We start from the raw sequence: 23,356 nt of genomic DNA, 5'->3' as shown, positions 1-23,356 counted from the left end.
TATTGATTAAATTTATTTTTTGGTTTACGGTTTAATATTTAAGGTTTAAGGTCTATGGTTTAGGGTTTTATGGTTTAAGGTTTAATGGCCATGGGTATACAGTATGTTAATCTCAAGTGAATCATATTCAATAATTAAATCCTAAACCCTATAATTAATTATTGTTATCGATAATAGATATCTTGATTCTGATAAAAAATATTTTTTATATATTAATAAGGAGTTATATTGTTTAATGGATTGAAGGGATATTTTGTGGAAAATATTTTAAATGATAAGTTTACCTTTAAATTTTATTAATAGTTTTTTGTTTATACTATTTTAATATTTATCTATACTGATTAATTAAAATATATGTTTATTTATACGAACGAAAATTCTCTGCACTCATTTGTGTCTCCACGTTTTTTAATTGTAACTCATTTTCTTTTTAAAATATATATTTGTGTCTCCACGTTTTTTCATTTTCTTTTACACAATTATTGATATAACATCATTTTATATTTATATATTGCATGGATAAATAAATATTTATATTTATTCAATATAAAATATATTGATGTATTTATTTTTTTAAATGTGTATGATTAAATCAAAATTAAAGTTTCAACTATACATTTAAACCATAATTAGAATTTCACGTCTACAATTACACATTAAACCGAAATAAAAAATAAACTCAAAAAATAAAAATTTAAAAATTTAAAAATAAAAAATAAAAAACTTAAAAATTTAATATTTAATATTTTAGTCCTTATTTCAATTAAAAAGTTTAATATTCAAAATTTTAAAAAAATTTTAAAAAATGATAAACTCAGCACAAAATTTTTTAAAGAAATAAATAGAAAAAAAATATGTTAAAAATGAAAAAATTAAAATTAAGTAAACCCCGCAAAAAGTTTAGCTATAGTGGCGTTTTTAGTGAAAACGCCGCAAAAAACCAATAATTTTTGGTTACCCGCTCATTACTCCTCTTGGAAAATTTAGTCGCGCGCCCTAAATCCCCAATTTTCCCCTTTTACTCTAAAAATTTGCCCCCAAATTTCCCATTTCCAACAACACCAAGTTTGGGGAAAATGGATGCCGAATTGGGAAGGGCCGTATGTCGATGAAGGAATGAGTGATCCGAAATAGGAATCATTTTCATAACATTTTGCATTATAACATGTCTAATTAGGAGAATTTGACTCACTTCGATCATAGCATCCTAATTATTAGGCATGAACTCATATGCATTCTACAGGTTATGTCTTTTATGGGACAATGTAGATCAAAGAAACAAGATTTGGCATACCTGTGTTTATAGGGAACAGATCAAAGATAGCAGATCTGACATTCCTGTGCTTATAGCGAAGCAGATCGAAGATTTCAGCATGGCATCCCTGTGTTTATAGGGAACAAGTTGAAGATAGCAGATTTGGCATCCCTATGTTTATAGGGAACAGATCGAAGATAACAGATCTAACACTCCTGTGCTTACAGCGAAGCAGATTGAGGATTTCAGCATGGTATCCCTGTGTTTATAGGGAACAAGTTGAAGATAGCAGATTTGGCATCTCTATATTATCAGAGAACAAATCGAAGTCTGGCATCTCCACTTCGACGGAGGGCAGACACATAGCAGATCCAACTTTCAGATGTTTATACTGAAGTAGATCCAAGATGGTTTGGTATCCTTGTACTTATAAGGAACAAATCGAAGACGTAGCTGATTTGGCTTTCACGTGTTTACGTTGAAGCAAATCTAAGATGATTTGGCATTTCTGTATTGGCGGAGAGCAGATCGAAGACATAGCTAATTTGGCTTTCACGTATTTACGTTGAAGCAAATCTAAGATGATTTGGCATCTCTGTATTGTCAGAGAACAAATCGAAGTCTGGCATCTCCACTTCGACAAAGGGCAAACACATAGTAAATCCAAACTTCAGATGTTTATACTGAAGTAGATCCAAGATGGTTTGGCATCCTTGTGCTTACAAGGAGCAAATCAAAGACATAGCTGATTTGGCTTTCACGTGCTTACGTTGATGCAAATCTAAGATGATTTGACATCTCTGTATTTTCAGAGAACAAATCGAAGTCTGGCATCTCCACTTCGACGGAGGGCAAACACATAGCAGATCCAACCTTCAGATGTTTCTACTGAAGCAGATCCAAGATGGTTTGGTATCCTTGTACTTACAAGGAACAAATTGAAGACGTAGCTGATTTGGCTTTCACGTGTTTACGCTGAAGCAAATCTAAGATGATTTGTCATCTCTGTATTGTTAGAGAACAAATCGAAGAAGCAGATTTGGCATCTCTGTGTTCGGCGGAGAGCAGATCGAAGATATCAACATGACAGTCAAGAAAATTGAAGACTATGATTTGATAGGACTGGTCAAATTTGGTCTTTTTGAATCTTTGCTCAATTCCCGTTATACAGCAATAAGCAAAGAGGGGCAGCTGTAATAGCCCAAATTTGACCAGGCCCTTAACTAAAACAGAAACAAAAAAATAAATGTTTATTTATTTTAAAAGTCCATTAAAAAATAAACACTCCATGTTACAAAGCCCAAACAGTGGGCCCAAAATCAAACATCTTAGACCCATTTACCCGGATACCACCTAGTAGGCCTAAAGCTACCCAGTGGACCCACTTACAACCTTAACCCAAATACACCCGAGGCCCAGACCTAAACTAGACCCAAAAAACAGAGGCCCAAAAGCCTAAAATTATCAGCTAGGGTTTTCAACCCTTTCCCCTCGCTCCGCAACAGGTTCTGGAAGGTTCGGGGAGCGTCTGTCCAGCTCTCCAATCAAGGCCATCAGTGCTGTGATTCTGCCTTCGAAATCAGCGCGTGAATCTACACTAGCCCTCGTCACCACTAGATTTCTCGCAAGTATCTGCAAAAGAAAAGGAAACACAGCAAATACAGAAAAACAAAAAAAGGAAACTAAAATAAAAGGATTTCAGCAGATCACAATCAAAGATACGGTGGATAAAGTGGACAAGAAATGGAAAGAAATCGAAGATTTCTTTCCCAGTTTTAACAAAGCAGTGGCTATAAAAGCCCAAATAAAATGATGTAAAGATTTACGTTCAAAAAAAGAATACACACTGAGAGAATCAATAAAAGTTTAGAGATTCAGCAAAAGAATTTGTTCTCGTACACATATACAGAGCAAGCATCTCAATCGATTGAATATACAAAGGTGAATTTTTTTAGATATATGTACATATATACTGCAAATAATGAAAAGAGAAAGCAATGCCTTTAATCGGAGTTGAAACGCGAGGTTTTTAAACCTTCGACCACCGCATGCGGAGGAGAAGACGAGGGTGCGTGAGCACGTACAGACCCCTAGATGGAGGTCCGGTGACCCTCCGAATATCCCTCCCCAACTCTCTTTCAGAGAGGTTTTTTTCTTTTTTTCTCAGAACCGATTCAAAATGATTTAAAACTAATAGTTTGGCTTATATAGCCACAACAGAACGACGCCGTTTTAGCTTAATCCAATAAGCTTAAAACGACGTCGTATTAAGGCTAGGATCCGCGCGTTAACCCGATTACCCGGGGAGGATCCGCGTGTTTTTTAGAATTGGGTTAATTACCCAATCGGTCCTTCCACCTCTTTTAATTTATAATTACGTTTTATTCTATTTTTAATTTAGCCCTAATATTTTACAATTGTTTCAATTTAGTCCCAACGGTTATTAAATCACATTTTGGGAAACGGCGCCGTTTTGGGAATAGGGCAATTTGCCCAATGAGTCTTTTTTTTTACGCGCGTTTTAATTGGGACCTAAATTCAGTTTTATTTCTTTTGAATTCGCCCAGTAATTTTGCTGAACTTTAAATTTAGCCCTATATATTTATTTATTATTATATATATTTCATATATTGTTATTTGTTTTTATTTTTAACCTTGCTTTTATATTATATATTGTAAGATTACTTTATTATATATATCAATATTATTTATTATCTATTATTTTTCACAAATTATTATTATTATTTTACATCATTATTTTTATATTTTTATTATATTTTTATTTGTATTATATATTTATTAATTATTTATATATATTGTTTTTACATATATACGTTCATTATTTTATATTATATCTATTATATTTCTTATTTTCTATATATATTTAAATTATATTTTATTATATAACATTTATTATATTTTTATTTTTATTCTATATTACTTATCATTTTTTTATATATGTTATGTATATCATATATTATCTATTATATTATTTATGTCTATATTATTCATTATATTATTTAAATTTTTAAAATTTGTAAATTAAATTATATTTTTAACTCCTATTATACACATATTAAATTATTAATTAATTATTTATTATTTATTATTTTACTTTAAAATGATATTTTTATATTATGTGTTATTTTATAAATTCTTTTACATACTTTTATTTTATATATTTTTTAAACCCCATATATTTTATATATAGTTATTATTCTTTTATAAATATTTTGTTATTATGTTTTATATATTGTATAGCAAATACTATTTTAAAATTATTATTAAATATTTTGTCTTTATTTGTGCTATATGTATATTTTGTTAATAATAACTCATTTCATTTTTTTATATTGCATATATCTTGTGTTATATGTTATTTTATATTTATTATTTGATATTACATTTCATGAATATGTACATTGATATTGTATTACTCTTTTTTGTATATCATGCATTATTTAATTATTACTTTTTTGTATATCATGCATTATTTAATTATTACTTCGTATGTTTGTATGTTTTGTTTATTGTTAATATTTGCTATTTATGTATATTATTTTTATATGTATGTATCTAATGCACGATCTTTATATTATTGCCATCATTTTATTTAAATGCAGGTATTATTTACTTACTACAATAATATGTTACTATGTATGATTTGTAATGCAATACAATTCCCCACGCATCATTTTTTTTAAAAAGAAAAAACAAGGCTCCAAAGTTTTCAAAAAATATAAAGGCAATGCTTGGCGTTTGGAAATTTCGAGAAAGTAGTGCCCTAACTTATTGGGTTACAACTTTTCTCGTTGAGTTCGAATAATCAAGTACCCTTCTAAGTTTTTAAAGGTTTTCAAAATATGAGCAACTGTCTTAGAATTGCAAAGCAATTTGTCCTAACTTATTGGATTTGGCGTTTTGTTGTTTCGAGATGGAGGTTTCTAAAAAGCTAACTTAGTGTCAATGCTTTGATACGAGTGAACTCCAATTTACAAAATCAAAATATTTTAAAGAGGATTACATCTTAAAAATTTTAAATTTTCGACATTAAAAACACTTGATAATCAATTAGGTACCAATTTTTGGGCATTACGAGGGTGCTAACCCTTCCTCGTATGTAACCAGCTCCCGAACCCATCTTGTGATTTCGTAGACCAAAACTAATGATTTTAAAACAAAATGTTTTAAAGGTGATCCAATCACACCTAAAAGATTGGTGGCGACTCCTATTTTTGTTTTTAAAGTCGATTCCCATTTTCCAAAACTCAATTTAAAAATGGTTTCGACAGCTGTAATTGAGGTGTATAAGTGTTGTTAATTGAAATGTTAAAGTGTTGTAAATTGAAGTGTTTTAATACTGTAAATTGAAGTGTTAAACTGCTGCAAATTGAAGTTTTTGAATGCTGTAAATTGAAGTGTTTAAATACTGTAAATTGAAGTGCTTCAATGTTGCAAATTGAAGTGTTTAAGTACTGAAAATTGAAGTATTTAGTTGCTGGACATTGAGATGTTTTATCGCTGTAATTGAGGTGTATAAATGTTGTTAATTGAGATGTTAAAGTGCTGCAAATTGAAGTGCTTAAATGCTATAAATTGAAGTGTTAAAGTGCTGCAAATTGAAGTGTTTGAATGCTGTAAATTGAAGTGTTTAAATGCTATAAATTGAAGTGCTTAAATGTTGCAAATTGAAGTGTTTAAATACTGCAAATTGAAGTGTTTAGTTGTTGGACATTGAGATGTTTTATCGCTGTAATTGAGGTGTATAAATGTTGTTAATTGAGATGTTAAAGTGCTGCAAATTGAAGTGCTTAAATGCTATAAATTGAAGTGTTAAAGTGCTGCAAATTGAAGTGTTTGAATGCTGTAAATTGAAGTGTTTAAATGCTGTAAATTGAAGTGCTTAAATGTTGCAAATTGAAGTGTTTAAATACTGCAAATTGAAGCGTTTAGTTGTTGGACATTGAGATGTTTTATCGCTGTAATTGAGGTGTATAAATGTTGTTAATTGAGATGTTAAAGTGCTGCAAATTGAAGTGCTTAAATGCTGTAAATTGAAGTGTTAAAGTGCTACAAATTGAAGTGTTTGAATGCTGCAAATTGAAGTGTTTAAATGCTGTAAATTGAAGTGCTTAAATGTTGCAAATTGAAGTGTTTAAATACTGCAAATTGAAGTGTTTAGTTGTTGGACATTGAGATGTTTTATCGCTGTAATTGAGGTGTATAAATGTTGTTAATTGAGATGTTAAAGTGCTGCAAATTGAAGTGTTAAAGTGCTGTAAATTGAAGTGTTAAAGTGCTGCAAATTGAAGTGTTTGAATGCTGCAAATTGAAGTGTTTAAATGCTATAAATTGAAGTGCTTAAATGTTGCAAATTGAAGTGTTTAAGTACTTATTTTGGGTTTTTTAACTTGTAAGATTTTTTCTGTTTCTAGCTGTTGGTTTCAATTAGATGAGGCTAACATCTCCATCACCGGTGTATAGAGGTATCTTCGCCATGTTCCTCGCAGGTTCAAGACAAGTTTCAGGGAAGGTAGGAAAATGCTAATGTCCTTAGGCTCATTGCATTCTGATTTTAGTTCCATTGGGTATTTCTGCTCTTGTAAGAAATTTTGGGTTTTTTTTTCTTTCAAAATGTTCTTATTTTTTATTGGGGGTGATGTATAGGTACTGAAGCAGCACCAAGAAAGAAGGTTGCAGCAGCTTCTGCTTAAAAGGCAAATTGTAATGGTATGAGGTTTTGTTTTGGATGAAGCCATGTTTATGAGGAAACATTTAGTGATGAAGAGTGAAATTATGTTCCATTGGATGTTTTAGTTGTTATTTAGTTTCTATTTGAATGTAGCTGTCTTATATTTTGAACAATTATTGGAGCTAATGTTTGACCCTTAATTTCTTCATTGTTTTTTTTAACTTGATCAATGTTCTTGTTTCGTTAATTTAAATTCATTAATTTTTATATTTAGTTTTGAAGTTTAAATTTTAATACAAAATTTAATTTAATTAATATTTTTTATTTATCCTTAAAAGTATATAGTTTAAAGTTCAAATTTTAAAAATTAAACATAATATAATATTTATCATAGAAATAAATATTATTTAATTAATTTTTTTAAAGGTTATGTTCTTTAGCGGCGTTTGTGGGAAAAGCGCCGCTAAAGGTCCATTTTATAGCGGTGTTTGTAGGAAAAGTGCCGCTAAAGGTTATGACTTTTAGCGGCGCTTTCCCCACAAACGCCGCTAAAAGTCATGACTTTTAGCGGCGTTTTTTTGAATGAACGCCACAAATTTTGCGGCGTTTCCTATAGCGGTGTTTTTTGCGGCATTTTTACTAGTTTTAGTGGCTCTTAAAAACGCCGCTAAAGGCTAAAAAAAGTGCCGCTAAAACTCTATTTTCTTGTAGTGAATATACAATTTAATTTTGATTTCCCAAACGGTTTTGCTTCACCCTTAATTAGAATTTATCATTCTCTTGAGCAAGATTTATCGTATATTTTGATAGTAATTCACACTTTCTTTTCCAATTGAAAATTGACAAAAAGTCGAGAGAAAAGTCTTCCTTAACATTGAACACAACCATCTTGAACTTTCCAAGCATGCCAACACATAAGCAATGAACCCTCTCCAGTGCTAAATGAGTCTAAATTCGAAAATCATGCACCATTCCTTCCCATTATTTCTTGAAACTTTCCCTAAGTGGAGAGTAGAAAAAACCCAGTGTCACCTAGATGGGTAATTCTAGCATAAGCTTCTTTAAAATACGCTTCCCACAAGTTTTCATCCATTAGATATTTTGATAAAGTGATAAAATTTTTGGTATAGTGTTAGAAATAATGGTATTGGTATGTCGTTAGAAATTTTAGTATTGGTATATCGTTAAAAATATTGGTATAGCATTAGAAATTTTGATATAACCTTACAAAATTTGGTATAACTTTTTTTTTGCAGTGTAAAATAGAGCTATTGCATCCAGACTACTCTGGCAAATATGCAAGTAATAAAGTATGAGCATAAGTGACTACGAATGTGAGCACTTCTGGAAAAAACTGCGACAAGCACAATGTAAATAGGGTTCAACAAAGTTTGTTTATGCAATTCGATTTCTATACGTTTGCGAAGCCTAGCTTAGGGATGAAAAGAATTCACTAAATTTCTTGAATTGATGAAGTAAAAATGTTCCAATCCACCAATAATTTAAAGTTCAATTATTGAATTGAGTAATCAAATAAAATAGAAAATAGAAAATAGAAATAAACTTAATGAAATACCTAAAGTACAGAGTAGCCCTTATATTCTAAGAAAAAGTAAAAGTTGCAACAACAAAATTAAAACCTTAATCTAGAAATTAACCTAAAAACATCTAACTCCCTAAAAAAATCTGATAAGCTATAAAAGTAACATATTTTAATCACATTCTTAATGTATTTTTTTAACTCAATATAACCCCTTTATAGATATCTAACCTTCCCTGCAATTTTAAACCGAGACCAATCCATATCAACCAATCCAATTCAACATATTTTCAAGATAGATTCATGCATATTCATAAGATAACCTCATCACATACCAAAACCAGGATTTGTTAGCCATACCAATGGCTTACTTTACATTCATTGCACCTTAACTTTTACTTTATTAATTTATACATGCCATTGATTTCCAAAATAAAGTTTCTTGATATACCAAAATATTGAGGTTGATAGTATGATGTGTCTCCGACCAATTTCGACCTCCGAGCTCTTAGTACTACAAAACAAGGAAAAAGAAAACAGGGTAAGCACGTTGTGCTTAGTAAGCTCATGTAACAAGAATTATACTTACCTAATATTTTCAATACAATGCAATAAACATTCATATATCCATTCAACGCATTATTACCCTAACATACACAAACTCAACATTCAAGTTAGTCCAATAATTTCCATGTATCAATAATATATACCATGATTGATGAGCTCATCAATACCATGATTTCCATTCCCTTGTTATTTTTCCATATTTATCTCGTTAAATTTCTTGAAATTTCGACGGATTTTCAGACGTACACTTTTAATGTACAATTTTCGGGTCCGTCAATTTATATTCATGTGTGCACATTTCCATTTCAGAGAGCACACTCCTGTGAACCTCATTCTTACAGTGGGATTATCAGTCTAGGCTAAATCCCCTGTAATATAAACTCATAGAGTATTGTCGGGATTACCAGTCCAGGTTAAATCGCCTGCAACGATAGTTACTCTAATGAGCTTGGATCTGAATTACCAGTCCAAGCTAAATTCAGACCCTAATTTGGATTACCCGTCCTGCTAAATCCATTTTACACATATTCTTCGGGAGGGCTATATCAGAATAGGATCACCCGTACGGGCTAGATCCTTTTTACCCTCAATTTCTTTTCAGAGATCCATCGAATTTTCCTTTCATTCAATTGGGATTTCTTCCCCTTTTTATCCAATATATCAATGTTTCATCAATTTTCATACAATGAACATTCAAATCATATTCACATCAATAACATACATTTCAAGCATTTAAGAATATAATTAAAGTTACACGAATTTACCTCAATACTTGTTCGTATACAAAAATCTACTATTCTCAAACTTTTTCCTTTCCTCGATCTAGCTTCGTATTTGAATTTTCTGGATCTAAATAAATAACTTTAATCATCAATTTAATACATTTCATCTTCATATGTAACATTATTTACAATTCCACTATTATTTATAGTTCATTCAAAGCTGTCTACTTGAGTCGTAGTCACTAAATTATTTATATTTTAAGATACAAAACTCTAAATTAAGATCTACCAATTTTTCCTGAAACTAGACTCACGTATCTTCTTACCATAAATTTTTCAAAATTTTTGGTTTAACCAATAAATATAGTTTATTCTTTAAAGTCACCCCTGTTCTGCTGTCTGACAGTTCCGACCCTTCTTCACTAAAAATTAATTTAAGCCCCTAATTATTTTTCTTCAATTTTTGATGATTTTTCAAAGTCAGAACAGGGGAACCCGAATTTATTCTGACCTTGTCTCACAAAATTTATTATATCTCATGATTTACAATTCCATTGCTTACACCGTTTCTTTTATGAGAAACTAGACTCAATAAGATTTATTTCTATATTTTGTTCATATTCTAATTCGATTTCCATAATTTATGGTGATTTTTCAAAGTTAGTCTACTGCTGCTGTCCAAAACTGTTTTAGTGCAATATGTTTATTACCATTTTTCCCCTAAGCTTTTAATAAATAATAATTTCGTCCCTACTCAATTAGCCTCTCAATTGAGCTGATTTTACTCAATTAAGACTTTATTCTATCACTTTAAACTACTTTATAACCTTTGGGAATCAAAATTTCACCACTAGACTTTAATTCCAAACATTTTCACAATTAGGTCCTAAAAATCAATTTCTATTGAAATTACCTAATAAAATCATCTCATAAACAAATTAAAGCTTCAATTTCATGCTATTTCATCATAAAATTACAGCACTCAACCATGGTGACTTTCAATTTCATCCATGAAATCAAAAACTAATGAATTTAATAGTAGGACCTAGTTGTAAAAGTCTTAAAACACAAAAATTATAAGAAAAAGGCAAGGATTAACTCACTTGGTGCAAATATTATGAAATACCAGCTTAAGTAATCCCTCCTATGGCATTTTGGCTAATGAGAATGAAGAGAAATCACAAGAAATCTAGATATTTCCATACTAGTCCTAATTTTGTTTAGTTAATTATGCAATATTCCAAATTTTCCCTTAAATCATCCATTTTCTTGCTGATTTCATGCCCTTCCCGTCCAGCCCAAATAAATTTTGGGTCTAATTTCCTTTTAAATCCATTCTCATTAGACACTTAAGCTATTTAATCATCCCAACCACTTTTACACCTTTTCCAATTTAGTCATTTTCATTTAATTGACTACCCAAATATTAAAATTTCCTAACAAAATTTTAATACCACATTACTAAAATTTCATAAATATTTATAAAAAATATTTCCAACTTTGCTTTACGAGATCGAGGTCTCGATACCCTTTTTTACCCAATTCTTTTGGTAATTTCTTTTTTTAACTAACCACTAAATCGGTAAAATTTTTCTATCGATATTTTCATACGATTTTCCTATCATATCAATATTCATGCAAAAATATTAAAATAAATTTCTCTTTAAATCAGATTTGTGGTTACGAAACCACTATTCCTATAGCCTTGAATTTAGGCCATTACAAAAAAGAGTTATTTTCAGAATCCACACGGGTTGGCCTTACACCCATGTGCCAGCCAGTGTCGGTATTGCATCGTTCTTCCCAAATACATGGAAAAACCCAATTTTTAGGCTTTCTGAGCATTTTAAAGTCTATAAATACCAATTAGAAGAAGACATAAGAGGGCAATCAGAGAAGGTCAAAGAAAACACTCGAAGAACGCCATCGAAATCTACTCGGAAGCGGATCTCCCTCAAGATCGAAGATCTCCATTTAATTTTTTTGAAGTTTTATTGAGTTTCTTTATGTCTTGTGGTTATCCTAACTTTGAAATGTTTCTATTCAGGATTATGAACTAAATTCCCTAAATACCCAGGGAGGATGAAACCTATGGTGAATCTTATTATTTGATTTCTATTTACATGATAAATACCTGATTCTTGTTCTCAATTATGTATGCTTATTTCTTGTTTTAATATTTCTGGGATATTAATTCATGTTTAATGTACTTATTTCAGTAGAGCAAAACTCTCTGTTTAAGAGTAGATCTAGCATAATTGAGTGGAGTTGAATGTAATCCTAGAAATAGTACGATATAAATCTATCAGATTTGAGTCAAATCTAATAGGGAAATCCTTAGATCGAGTTAATACGGCAATAGAAGTTTTAATTAGAAAGAGATTTCAATTAATCAACCTAGAGTCAATTTTTCTTACTCTCGAAAGAGGTATTAACATAATTTAGGGATTTCTACGGATCAATACACAAGTGAATAAATCATTTAATTCAGATTCATAATACAAGGTGAAGTTTAGGTGGATTCTTTCCTGGGTATTGTATATCTCATTGGTTATTATTCGATTATTTTCTTGATTTATTCTCTGTTGCGTTCTTAGATAAATTAGTTTAGTAATTTTAGATTAAACGCAATCACTCCAATTTGTCGGCTAAATAATAGAAAAATGGTAATTACTAGTACTTTTAGTCCTCGTGGATATGATATTCCCTATTCACCATAGCTATAATATTATTCGATAGGTGCGCTTGCCTTTGTCGTATTTATAGTTAGTTTAGTGACCATCAAGTTTTTGGCGTCGTTGCTGAGGACTAAAATATTAGGAACATTTGATTTGTATTAATTTAGCCATTTTTTATTGTATTTTATTTTTATTTTCTAATTTTTCTTTTATTTGCTTCTGATAGGTTCCTTTAGTTTATGACTAGAAGGAATCTGTCGGGACCATTACTGTTTGACAGCAAAATTAAAAGTACAGCTCACAGAAACCGTAGAGAAGCAAGGCAAAGTCGACAAAATATAGTAGACGAGCAAGAGGACATTATTATTACTGAGAAGATGTGTAATAATCAGAATAATCAGCTACCTCCTGCAGTTGTTGCAAATCCAGATCCTATTCCTCGTACTATGTACGATTATGTCAAACCTACTCTATCTGGGGTTGAATCGAGTACTGTGAGACCCACTATTTCTAAAAATAATTTTGAACTGAAGTTGAACACTATTCAAATGATACAATAATTTGTTTAGTTCGATGGTTTGCAAGACGAAGATCCAAATAATCACTTGGCCAATTTTCTGGAAATCTGTGATACTTTTAAGATTAATGGGGTTTCTAATGATGCCATTCGCCTATGGGTATTCCCTTTCTCGTTAAGGAATAAAGCTAAACGGTGGTTGAATTCTTTACCATGAGGTTCCATCACTACATGGGATCAAATGATCGAGAAATTCTTACTGAAGTACTTCCCACCGACTAAGACAACTAAGTTGAGGAACGACATCTCTTCCTTTGTACAGATTGATTTTTATAAGGATTTATTGAGAAGGTGTCTTTACCATGGTTACTTCTATGGCCACAGGTTCAAACCTTCTACAACGATTTGAATCCCTCAACTAGGCAGTTGATTGATGTAGTAGCTGGTGGAAATCTGAATAATAAAACACCTGAAGCAGCTTATGAATTTATTAAGGAAATGTCACTGAGTAATTATTAGTGGCAAGTCACGAGTACGAAGCCGATAAAAGCAACTAGCGTTTTTAACTTAGATGTAATTACCATGTTATCAAATCAGGTAGAACAATTAAATAAGAAATTTGATGGTTAATATGTTTCTACGTAGGTACATCCGGTTATGCATTGCGAAACAAATGGAGGAGGAATGTCTAATCTAGAATGTTTACCCTTCGTTCTTAGCATAAAGAACAAAAAAAAATCAATTATATGGGTAATAATTCTAGGCCTCAAAATAACGCTTATAGTAATACATATAATACAAGTTGGAGGACCCATCCCAATTTCTCTTAGGGTGGTCAAGAAAATCAGAGAGCACAACCCTCTCTAAGCTTCCAACAACAACCTTACCAGCAAGAGAAGAAGTCGAACATGGAGCAGATGTTGACGAAGTTTATCTCGATGTCAGAAACCTGCTTTCAAAACACTGAAACATCACTTAAAAATCAACAAGCATCCATTCAAGGGCTCGAGAACCAAATTGGTCAACTTGCTAAGTTAATTTCAGAACGATTTGCCTAGCAATATTGAAACTAACCCAAAGGAGCAACTTCATGCAATTACTGTGTGAGATGAAGAAAGGTTAGTTGAATTTGAACCAGAATCGAGGTAAGAAATTGTGGTAAATAACGATAAGGTTGAGGTAAGTTAGAAAAAGTAAAAATCGGTTGGTAAGGAGTATAAACCTCGAGTGTCATATCTTAACGTGACGAAGAGAGACCACACAAGTAAATAATTTGGTAAATTTCTTAAACTTCTAAAAAAATTACATATTAAGTTACCGTTTGTTGAAGCTCTTTTGTAGATGCCCAATTCCGTTAAATTTTTAAAAAAGCTTTTGGCAAACAAAAGAAAGTTAGATGATTCGTCGACTATGGAGCTAAATGCAGTTTGCTCGGCCATATTGCAAAATAAACTACCCAACAAATTAAAAGATCCAGGGAGTTTTACTATTCCTTGTTTAATTGGTAGTTTGAATATTAATAATGCTTTGGCTGATTTAGGGGCTAGTATTAATGTCATATCTTATAAAATGTTTAAGTAATTAGGTCTTGGGAAACCCAAACAAACTAGGATGAGTATATTCAATTAGCAGATAGAACCATTAGATTTCCTAGGGGTATTTTTGAAGATGTTCTTGTAAAAATTGATAAATTCATATTCCCAGTTGATTTTGCTGTTTTAGACATGGATGAGGATAGTGACGTATATTTGATTCTAGGTCGACCCTTTTTAGCAACTACTAGAACTATAATTGATGTCGGTACGGGTGAATTAGTACTTCATGTAGGTGACAAAACGATTACTCTCCAAGCTCGTGATTCGGTTAAGACATCTAATAATTAAGATGATTTTACAAGTTCTGTTAATATGAGTAACCATGTGGTTCAACCTTCTTCACAGGAAACCCCTCGAAAAAATGCAATGGAGACATGTTCCAGTCATTACGACAGTAACAGAATGATTTACGATGAACGAATGTTGCAAATCGATGAACTAGATGAATGGCGAACACATGTTAAGGAGAAAACGAAAAAGCACGATGAAGAGTTAAGAAGACGCCATGATAAACATGTGGATGGAACAAACCAATTTAAGGTTGGGGACAAGGTACTGCTAGATAAAACGGATTCTTAAATTGCCACTTTAGAGCTTGATGCAAATGGATCAAATCCCTTACGATACTAAATGTCTTCCCATACAGTACAATCGAGGTAACTCATTCTGAATTTGGCACATTTAAGGTAAATAGTACTCGACTTAAACCTTATTTTGATAATAGAATTGATAACGAGAAAGAGGAGTTTTGACTCCGCAAACCACTGTGACAGTGCGAATACGAGGTAAGTCGAGCTTAGACTTTAAATAAGCGCTTCTTGGAAGGCAACCCGAGCGTTAACATTGCTAATTCTCTTAATTTTATTTCATGTTATTTTTTAAAATTAATTAATTTTAAAAATTAAAAAAAGAAGTTTTTTTGACCCACACGACCCTGGACACACGGGTGTGTCCTAGGCCGTGTGCACTATAAGAGGATCAACAATAAGCTACACAACCTGGCGACATGGCCATGTGACCCATATGGCCTGGACACACGGGCGTGTCCTTGGCTGTGTGGATCCCAGGACTTAATTTTTTCAAAAATTCAAAGGTTACACAGCCTGAAATAGTCCACACGGCCGTGCGACACAGCCGTGTGAACCTTGGAGTTAATTTTTTGATTTTAAATCAAGTCAGAGAGTTACACGGGCAAGGCACACGGCCGTTTGAGAGACACGACTAAGCCACATGGGTGTGGGAGAAGTGAAGGAGACCACACACGGGCGTACGACACTAAGACATATTCATACCAATTCAATTCAACTAAATTTTCACAACGTACCTCCGTATCTTACCATATAACAAAATATAAATATGAAACAATTAAAGTGGATTGAATTATAAAAATACAAATCAGAGACTCTGAACTATTCGTCGATGACTTTAGCTTTTTCTTTCCCTTTTAATGAATCCGGGTCAACGTTGGCTATGGATTAACATAAACATACAATATCATCAATATTCAACCATTTTCACAGTTTCACTAGGTTATAATATTTTTAATTTTATTCAGTTTAGTTCTCTTTCTCGATAATCATTCACAAACATACCAATATGATTTAATCAGTCTGAATCATCTATTCATTCATTAAATATCTCAAATTGCAATTCATCATATTCAATTTATCAGTCAATTTATCTTTTTTTTACGATTTAGTCCATATCTCACCTTTTGTATCAAATTGTAAACAATTCAAGTTACTATTACACATACACAAATTCATAATTCAAATATACAACAATTTAAATATAAACATACCATATGAACTTACCTAATCAAAACAACAAGCAACCAAATCTTCAATGACTAATCAACAATTTCAAGTTTTCCCCTATTTATCCTTGATTTGGTTTAACTCTTGATCTAATAAAGTGTCGAAAGGTTGAGAAGTTTCGGCTAAACATGGAACATGAAGATGAATTTCATCTCTTTCCATCCACTTCATTTGTTTTATTTATTTTGTTTTATATATTTTATTTAACTTATAAAGTTTAATTATAATTTTTATATTATTTACAAATAAAATCATACCTACCATCCAGTATATGCTAAAATGGTGTATTTACCATTTTGACATTGGTTTAATTACTTTATAAGTCCTTAAGCCTTTGGCCAATTAAAAACCTAATTTGAAAGCGGATTTTTAAATCTAAAATGCAGAAAGATTAAATTCTTAAAACTAAAGTAGGGGACTAAATTCTAAATGCACGAAATGTATAGCGACTTAGAGTAATGATTGTTCGAACCAGATCGACTTGATCGAGAACTGATCGGGGTACTAATCCAGAGAGAAGCATCAGACCTGTTGACCAAAGGCGAATCCAGGGGGCTGGCAGGGGCCTCGACCCCCTAAAATGGAAAATTATTGTTTTGGCCCTTTAGAAAATTTTAAAATTTAAAATTAGCAAAGATAAAATTGCACTTTGACCCCTAAAATTATGAAAATTTAATTTAATCATTTAAAAATTATAAAGATATAGACTATTAAAAATTAAAAATTCATTTCAACCCTCCTAATTTTTTTTTGGCTTCGCCCCTGTCATTGACCCAAGAATCAGTACAAACAAATTGAACCAAAATAAAAAATTGGTTGAATCGTATTTTTTATTTTTATTAATTTTTAAAAATTTATTTAATTGAATCCTACACATCCATCCAAATATGAAAACAAATACTAGTTATTGTTTTTTAAGTCCACATACTTCCGAAAAGATTGGAGTGGAGTTAAATGGCTTGGGTTTGAAGGGGCCTATGGCATTGGAATTATGATCAAGTTCAACCTAACAACAAGCAATGTCACTCAAAAGGGAGCCCAAGAGTAATGGTTATGAATTAAAAAGGTATGTCTGTGGAATTTGGGTTAACTCTCAAAATGATCTTCCACTATTTTTAGCGGTCATTGTGAACGGCTAAGCGCATTTATCTATGGATTGTTCAAAAGCAGTCGTTAAAAAAATTCTTACTTTGAATAACGAGTTTCATGCAAAAGGTATAAGATCACAAATTCCTTTAGCTATTTAATCCAGAAGGAGAAATTTTTTTCAAGAAACTAAAGGAGAAAACAATGAAGCCTATCGCAAAGAACGTTGCATTGGCTTTATCTTTCTTCATTTGCCTCTCTTTCTTCCCCATTATAAATACTGCTGTTACCAATCCCTTACTCACCGAAACCTGTCAAAAGGTTAAGAACAAGGATCTTTGCACCTCAAGCCTTGGGGCCGAACATGCCACCCAAGACGCAAAAGATGTAGCCGCCCTCGCATTGATAGCTATCAACGTTGCTTCCAACCATGGCGTCAACACTTCCGTCTACATCAAGAAGCAGCTCCTTGACGGTAAGATTTTGGAACCTACAACGGAGCAGAACTTCGAAGATTGCTCGGAAAATTACGAGGATGCAATGCAGGAGCTTGACGATGGGCTGGCAGTCACACTGTCGAGGGATTTCAAACAAGTGAAAATCGAGTTGGAAAGCGCCATAGACGATGCCGACACCTGCATCTCCGTGCTGAATCAAAAAGCAGGAAAAGACAAGGAACTGTATGAGAAGACTAATCACTTTCGCCAACTAATCAGCAATGCCTACGACATTGCCAATATTTTGGCTCCAAAATAATCATGTGCCCCGCTTAGCTTCATTGCCTACTATAATTTAATTATTCCTAATTATAGAACAAGCTGTTGTGCTATGTAATTGTTGGAAATGAGAGGCCGACTTGTCCAAGAACAAGAACCCTATAGTTTGGATCGATTTGAACCCATCGTTTTAATTTTTCATATAAAATCACTACTTTTTATTTAAATTTAATTATGAAACATCAAAAATATAAAGTTTTTATTTTGTTCTATTCAATCCGATCTTATTCAAACTCAACTTGAATGATTTTTAAATATGAGATGTGATATTTTTTTTTTGAAAATGGTGTTTAATATTAATCTATTATTTTTGGATACCATAAAAGGTTATGATTATGTACAATTTTTTTTAGGTAAACTACACCCATGTTCACTTTTGTTTCCCTTAGGTTATATTTTAATCACTTATGTTTGCAATGTTATGTTTCAGTCATTTATATTATTGTGTTGAAACATTTTAGTCACTGAACCATTAATTGTAGTTAATGGTGTAACAGTAAGCTAATGTGGCACATTAAATCATTATTTCAAACAAAAATTTTAGGTTAAATTATACGATTGATCTCCATATTTTTTTCGTTTTGACCAATTTAATTTTTTTTCTTTTATAATATTTTAACTTTCCTCTTTTTTTTTCTTCTTTTTTTTTTCATTCTCTTTTGCTTCTCCCTCTATTTTCCTACCTTCTCAATTTCTTTTAACATATCAGGAAGTCGAATTGACAGTGAAAAAAGAAGCATGGTATGGGTTTTGGTTATAGGCAATGATGGCTCTCGACTTCCTACTTCTTTCTTCACTGCCAATTCGACTTCCTGATATGATAAAATAAATGGAGAAGGTAGGAAAATAGAGGGAGAAATATAAGAGAATGAAAAAAAAAAGAAAAAAAAGAGGAAAGTTTAAAGAATATAAAAGAAAAAAATTAAATTGCTCAAAACGAAAAAATATGGAGACCTATTGTATAATTTAACTTAAAATTTTTGTTTGAAATAATGATTTAACGTACCACGTCATCTTATCATTACATCGTTAATGACAATTAACGGCTCAGTGACTAAAACGTTACAACAAGATAACGTAAGTGATTAAAATATAATATTTCAAATATAAATGACTAAAATATAACCTGAGGTAAACAAAAATAATATTAGTGTACTTTACCCTAAATTGTTTTGTAATGATATTTATTCCTTTCAAAGTAAGATAACCAAAATTATTTATTGTTACGAATTTTAGTTCAAGTTTAGTACACCAACTGACCAAGATGACAGTTATAACTAACTTATATATGATTGAATTGGATAAAGAACCAATAGGTGATCGAAATAGACTTATAGCAATCTTGTTCTCTTTTAAAATTTGAAATTATTGGTATCAATTAACGTAAGCTGTAAACATTACACTTACGAGGATATTGCATGCTTAAGTTTACATTTATTATATAATCTAAAAATCAATTTTAAAAAAAAACGAATTTTTCATTTGCCAATTAGTTGCTCATGCTAGTAAGCTTGCGGTGTAAGGCACCCCCGTATTCGGTAACCAATCGTTTCCCAACAAGAATCCCGACACTGTAAAATTAGCAGCATCAGTAGAATTAATCGTATGATAACCAGACCATGTGACCCGACTCGAAGTGTTCGAACCCGGTCCACTATTGTCGTACTCGGCATAGTACAATGTACTAAGTGCAAAATCCCCGTTCCATTCTCTCCAACCAGCAGGATCTATCAAACTGCCCATGAAATTCTGCATGTATACCGTCCTCGAATACTCCTTCCATGGTCTCCCCAAATACGTTTTGAATGTGGTATTGCTAGAGGCTAGATCATCAGCGGGCATGATATTGCAGTCATGAATCGATATGCCTGTGTTTTGGTTAGGGTCAGTCCGGCCTTGTGCTGTGATGGCATTGAATTGGCCGCTCATTGGTTGTCGAGGGTATATGTTGCAGTTCTGAAGAACTACCGCGGCATTTCCAAATATGAAATCAACGGTGCCGTAGATATCACAATCTCTGTAGAACTGCCTTAAGGAATGAGTGTATAGCGTATCTTGATATCCTTCAAAACTACAGCTATAAAATGCTGATAAATCGGCTCCATTTCTAAGTGCGACTGCTTGGTGCTTGATTGCCCCAGCTGTGTTCTGAAATGTCATGTTTATCGCAACAAAGTTTGGAGCCACCACAGCTGTAATAATGAATAAAATATGTCAGATTAAGCTCATTTTTACTTATACAGGTTCACATGTAATTAATCTAATTGAAAATTGAAACTTACCAAAAGTTGCAGAATTAAATGTTGTCCATCCGTCGACGACACTACGGTTTCCAGTGATGATTGTCTGATTGATACCATCACCAATCATCATCAAGTACTTTTTGTTCTTAGCAATTGAAACGTACTCTTGATAGACACCAGCAGTGATGTAGATTACAAAGTAACCATTTACACCATTGGTGTTATTTGGAGCCGCAGATATAGCATCATTGATGGTAGTGAAATTCCCACTACCATCCTGACTCACCGTCACAATATCACTCACCAAGACCTCTTCGTCAGTGTTGTTCGTTTGAAGAAGCTTTCTTCGGCTTACAGTCTCATAAATCGAGCGTGTTCCGCTCCACATTCTCATAAGCAAACGCCCATGTTTAAAGCCTAGTTGCTTGCTGCTACTAGGCTGCCATGTAGCCTTCTTCTTCCTCTTAGGAACCCATCCTTTAGTAAAAAGAGCCAATGAAACACTGTAAAGCTTTGTGTCATTTGTGAGAGGAACCGAGATGCCATTCCTTATGCTCCAAGCTGAAGAAGTTGATTGTAATCCGTCCAAACAGGTCTGCTGATTAGTTAAAATAGCACTCAAAAAAGTTTGTACGTCGTCAGCTTCGACATTGGACAGAGTTGAACTAGTGGCATTCACGGTCTTAAAAGAGCTCAACAAGAAATCCATGTTGAGGTCAGCTAGAAACCGGCAATCCTCCAAAGCACGAATGGCGGACACCGATAACGATTGGCGGTACTTCCGTAAGTACTTGTCGACCAAGTTAACGAATTTTCTGGATTGCGACAGAGACTTACGAACGGAGAAACGCCCATAGTTGTACACATTGGTGGTTTGATTTGGTAACACGGATATGCAATAAGAAGGGTCTGGGGTGGACTTGCAAACGGACCCGGGTGAGACCGGATCCGATGGGAGACTATCTGCAAAGGAAGGATATATGAACAAAGGAAGAAGAACAAGGTGACATATCATTAAAATAGAGCATATTAGCTTCGAAGCCATTGCATGTAACAAAAGAAGATTATGCTAAGCTGATTTGGAAGATATGTATTGGAGCATTAGGTCTATATATAGAGAGTGAAGAAAAAGTATACAAAGTCGTATTTGTCTTTTACTTTTAGAGAATTGCAGGGGTAGATCATATTTATTAATAAATTGGAGTCAAGTCAACTGCAAGTATTTGATTAAAAACGCGTCATTCATCTCGATGAATTGCAAATTATATAATATCCCACATGAACTGGGAAACCAACTAGCCGAGCTAGCTGTTCAGAAAATTTTTCAACATATATACGGCTTACCTACTACCAAAATAGTTTTATTTATCATGAAATCTCCCAATTTTGCCTAATTTCCCATTGGAATCTTTTATAGGTGGCGCATATACAAGGTCGTGTGAAATATTTATGGCTTGATAATTATCTTTTATAAATTTATTTATATATTTTCTTTTAAAATAAAAAAATTAAATATAAATAAATTATACAACTCCACCTAATTATTAACCTAACGGCACTTTGTAACGTTCGTAGATGTAGATTCATAGGTTTTTCGCTGCCGAACCCTTTTGCTATGTATCCAAGCAAATTAAACTTACTATTACAACTAAAGTTTTATTTGCTTTTAATATTTTCTTTTATAAATATATTTTTTTACATAATTTTTTAACATCAATTTTTATATAATTTAAATAATAAATATTATTTTTGAATTTTTTATATTTTCATAATTTATATCATATATATATAAAAATTAATTAAATCAACTTATGATGAATAATTTTCAAAGTATAGTATTATTTATGAGTTAAAAATCAAATATCATGATTTTAAAACTAACAGGCTTTAGATGTCGAGTCACCTATCACATTTTATTACCTAATAAATACTTCTTTGGTAATGAAAGAAAAATTGAAATTTAATTTCAGTTATTTGGTAAACTCATTGATAATTTTTTTCGGTATTATCCAAAATTTAAAAACTTCACGTCCAAGTCCAACATAATTCACAACCAAAGATTCCAACTGGCCTAAGACGTAACCTCCATAGGCGAAAGTGACGTTCGCCCAAAAATTTTTTTTTAATTTAATACTGGAATTTTAAGTTAATATTTATATTTTGATCGCTCAAAAATAAAATAAATATTATTTAATTCATTTAAAATAATTAGATCATAAATTAATCAATTATAAAATTGTATTTTAATCTTTTAAAAATTTATTATTCAATTTTAATCTTATTAAAAAAATTTTGAAAATATTTTGGAAAAACTTTGTTGAACCCAAGAAAATTATATTGAGACTTGGGAATAGGGATGGCAAAACCCAATCCATCCAATAGATTAAGAAACGATTCGTTTCGAATGGAGCAATTTTTTTCTTTTAAAAAGTGGATGTCGGGAATGGCGTGGTGGATTTTTTTTCTTTTGGATAGTCAGTATAGAACGGTTATGGTAATTGCTTGTCCTACCCTGACTTGCACCACTATATAAAATTACAAATTTATCTTTGTATATTTAAACTATTAAAAGGGTAAAAATGTAAAAATGTAAAATATAAAAAAATAGATATATTTTATGTTTTATTATAATTTTAAAAAATTATGTTTAAATATTTATTTGACGTTAAAAAGATTAAAAATATTAAAAATAAGTAACAAAATTTAAATTGAAATGAAGTGAAGTGTGGTAGGGATGGATGTATCCAACATCCATAGAAATGATAGTGATTCTCTAGATTATACATTTATAATAGAACAGGGCGGATGGTAAAACAAACCGTACCAGTTATAGAATGATGATGAATTTAACAATATTAATTCGCACCT

At 31.9% G+C, this 23,356-nt stretch overlaps 2 protein-coding genes and 1 long non-coding RNA gene across 3 annotated transcripts; 2 read left to right on the top strand and 1 right to left on the bottom strand.

Moving 5' to 3' along the window:
• Positions 1-6,680: 6,680 nt before the first annotated feature.
• On the top strand, positions 6,681-7,155 carry LOC107925616 (uncharacterized). Its single transcript, XR_001692031.2, has 2 exons — positions 6,681-6,788; positions 6,923-7,155. It is a non-coding gene; the product is annotated as an uncharacterized lncRNA (long non-coding RNA).
• Positions 7,156-17,628: 10,473 nt separating this feature from the next.
• Positions 17,629-18,462, top strand: LOC107925625 (pectinesterase inhibitor). The gene has a single exon (XM_016856333.2). The coding sequence runs from the start codon at positions 17,674-17,676 to the stop codon at positions 18,223-18,225; it is 552 nt and encodes a 183-aa protein (XP_016711822.1). The 5' UTR covers positions 17,629-17,673; the 3' UTR covers positions 18,226-18,462.
• A 1,061-nt stretch (positions 18,463-19,523) lies between these two features.
• On the bottom strand, positions 19,524-21,646 carry LOC107925567 (probable pectinesterase/pectinesterase inhibitor 7). Its single transcript, XM_016856284.2, has 2 exons — positions 20,528-21,646; positions 19,524-20,437 (listed from the first exon to the last, which is right to left on the bottom strand). The coding sequence occupies exons 1-2, from the start codon at positions 21,531-21,533 to the stop codon at positions 19,743-19,745; spliced, it is 1,701 nt and encodes a 566-aa protein (XP_016711773.1). The 5' UTR covers positions 21,534-21,646; the 3' UTR covers positions 19,524-19,742.
• Positions 21,647-23,356: the final 1,710 nt, after the last annotated feature.

The sequence above is a fragment of the Gossypium hirsutum genome, chromosome A12 (assembly GCF_007990345.1).
Source record: "Gossypium hirsutum isolate 1008001.06 chromosome A12, Gossypium_hirsutum_v2.1, whole genome shotgun sequence".
NCBI classification, from domain to species: Eukaryota; Viridiplantae; Streptophyta; class Magnoliopsida; order Malvales; family Malvaceae; genus Gossypium; species Gossypium hirsutum.
Note: the sequence above shows the minus strand (reverse complement) of the source record. Positions and strands in the feature narration are given on the sequence as shown.

Bases quoted from the DNA above. Each gene is read 5' to 3' on its own strand.
- LOC107925625 (XM_016856333.2), top strand. From the start codon at position 17,674: ATGAAGCCTATCGCAAAGAACGTTGCATTGGCTTTATCTTTCTTCATT.
- LOC107925567 (XM_016856284.2), bottom strand. From the start codon at position 21,533: ATGGCTTCGAAGCTAATATGCTCTATTTTAATGATATGTCACCTTGTT. The intron at 20,438-20,527 runs GTAAGTTTCAAT...TCATTATTACAG, and splicing joins ATTTAATTCTGCAACTTTTG to CTGTGGTGGCTCCAAACTTT.